Raw genomic sequence first — 2,531 nt, 5'->3', positions numbered from 1 at the left:
TGCTGATAAGAGAGTTTTTTCCGATCAAAGTGCCACTTCACCAGACGGTGATGGAATAGCTTACATAAATTTCCAGCGTTCGTACCATTATTCGAACTAATAGTTCTTACTGATTTGATTAGCTAGATGTGAATCTTATACTCCTACTTGGTAGACACGCGATGCAATAAAAAATCACTGTTACTAAGTGCCTGGTTCAGTTATATTTAGAGTGATCAATTTTGTTCCTAAACTTTGACAAGGGTGTTCTGTATGGTATGCTTTGTTTTAGTTTAATTTATTTTTTTACGGGGATTGTTTTAGTTTAATTTGGCATGAAGTGATTACTAGATTTTGTTCGCAAAGCTCAGATCGTTGATTGACTAATTTTGTTGGCACCCTACAGACTCACGGGTGTTTTCATTTACGAGTCTATGTATATAGCTTTGCAAAACCCATGTGTGCCCAACCATCGTGTATATAAAGAGGCCCGTAGCCATTCTTCCTCACGTAAATCGCAGCTCTGGGTGAGCACTCGATGAACTCTCACGTTAACACGCGATTCCAAAACATCCAGTCGGCTACATGTGGCCTGGATTGCATGGTCGTTCCGCGTGCGAGCCACTTTCGGCCACGATCGACCGTGTTGATCATGCGGAGGCCGCTCGTGGCATCTTGCACTATGGCCACTCCAGAGAGGGTCCGTAGCTTCGAGCCATCGGAGTGGGATGACTTCTTCGTACAACACGATCCAAAGCTACCCGAGGTACTCAAGTTTTGAATATATATATACTGTATATTCTATTAGCTAGCCTTCAATAATCCTTAACCCGTGCAACCGCACAGGCACAGACTGTAATTTTGAACTCAGACATTTACAATATGCGCCAATTTGTATATGTATTAGAAATATCTTGTGAAATTAGAAATTAGCTTATTAGAGATTATTGTGTATGGAGGCGTTTGGTAGACCTTTTCACGTTTTCTGGGAGTCTAGCTCAATGGAGCTCTGGGCCATGTTCTTCATGTCATTTGGTCGTCTGTATTTACCGTAGTCCGCATCCTCCCCCCGTAGTGTAAATTGCACTAGCCCAAGCCTGCATATGAAAAAACGGCCAATCTGAACGTTTCTAACGGGCCTGGGTGAGGGGTGTTTTAGTTTCTCCGTGCGAGCCAGACTGCCAAACAGCTCGGACTTAGCCTGCGAGAGCCTGATTGAACTTGATGCAGTCTAACAGACGTCTCAGGTTGCTTGCTTTCAACAATTTTAGTTACTACACGATATTTCGGTTTATTGTCAGGTAACCGGGTTTCCCAGCACCCCTCTAAATATGCTTAGAGCAATCCTAACATATTCTCCATGCCCGCAGCTTTCAAAAAGAATTAGTGCAGTCCAAAAAAGTTTGAAAGCCGCGGGGCATACGTGCAAACTAAGATTCACCTTATCTTACCCTTAAAAAAAAGCTCTTTTTTGCATATGTTCAAAATCTGTACTTGGTTTGGCATCAACTTTTAACCAAACTTTGAACAAATCCACACCAAAATTTACATGATAGTCAGGTGCTCAGGCACATTTTTAGATGACAATAAATATCTAGAAGGACATTTTCATACACTAACATCTAGATAGATAAATAGGCAAGCAATGTCACTAATTGACATTGCTAACTATGACGACCTTCGAGATCGATTGGCGTCTAGTCGGAGTCGGAGTCCAACCCCTCGCCAGAGGCCCACTGGCGACGACACTTGATATCCAATTGTGACCGCTGGAATGTGTAGTGGAGCTCGCGTTCCTCGCGCTAGCAAACGGCGAGGCCATGGATGTCCTCGAGCGACCTCCAACTCCCGATTCTCCTCCATGAGGATGTGAAAGGTGTCCTCATCACAGATGGATTACTCGAGTGACATTTCCAAATGGTGCTATTCATCCATCTCATCTAGGAGCACGTGGACGGGTTCATCGAAGTCGACCTCGAAGTCCAAGTCGCCGGAGTCAATGACGAGGACGACGATGGCGCAAGATTCACCGACCCCGCGAGAAGAGGACTACAACCCACTGCCACGGAATCTCGAGGCTCCGGCAAACCATCCATGAGATCTCAATGTATACCTTGCATTGAATCCATTAGTTGAGCAATATTAAATGAAAAAATAGTAGCAAAGATCTCGATGAATAACAAAGGGGATCGACGGGCATTCTTTCGATGCGGTTGTATCACCTTGATAAATCAATTCAATGAAATGTCCTTTATCGAAAAAAAAACAACAGATGCTTGCAGCAAGGATGGAAACCAGCTGCTTCTGGCGGGCTCTTTATCTGTCCAGGCTCCTCTCTTTTCTGTTTTTCTCATGTCTCCTATTTCACGATGTCTTATTCCTTTTTCACGAAGTTTCTTTTCTTCCTTGAATAAAATAAGATAATAAGGTTGTTTATTAGATTATAGTACGTATACAGGAGAATAATGATTATAGATCAACATAAACGAGGCAAAAAACATAGTACATAGTTTTCTAAAGGAAAAACCTACATAAGTTAGTGATTCCTTATT

General features: G+C 42.7%; 1 protein-coding gene across 1 annotated transcript in view; it reads left to right on the top strand.

Moving 5' to 3' along the window:
• The first annotated feature begins 661 nt into the window (after positions 1–661).
• Positions 662–2,531, top strand: part of LOC119288474 (tau-cadinol synthase-like) — a 24,979-nt gene continuing 23,109 nt past the window's right edge. Inside the window, exon 1 of the mRNA XM_037568089.1 lies at positions 662–745. Within this exon, the coding sequence (XP_037423986.1) occupies positions 662–745 (84 nt within the window). The remainder of the gene's footprint in view (positions 746–2,531) is intronic.

The sequence above is a fragment of the Triticum dicoccoides genome, chromosome 4A (genome assembly GCF_002162155.2).
Source record: "Triticum dicoccoides isolate Atlit2015 ecotype Zavitan chromosome 4A, WEW_v2.0, whole genome shotgun sequence".
NCBI classification, from domain to species: domain Eukaryota; kingdom Viridiplantae; phylum Streptophyta; class Magnoliopsida; order Poales; family Poaceae; genus Triticum; species Triticum dicoccoides.
The sequence above is the reverse complement of the archived record's forward strand: the minus strand, read 5'-3'. Positions and strand labels throughout refer to the sequence as shown.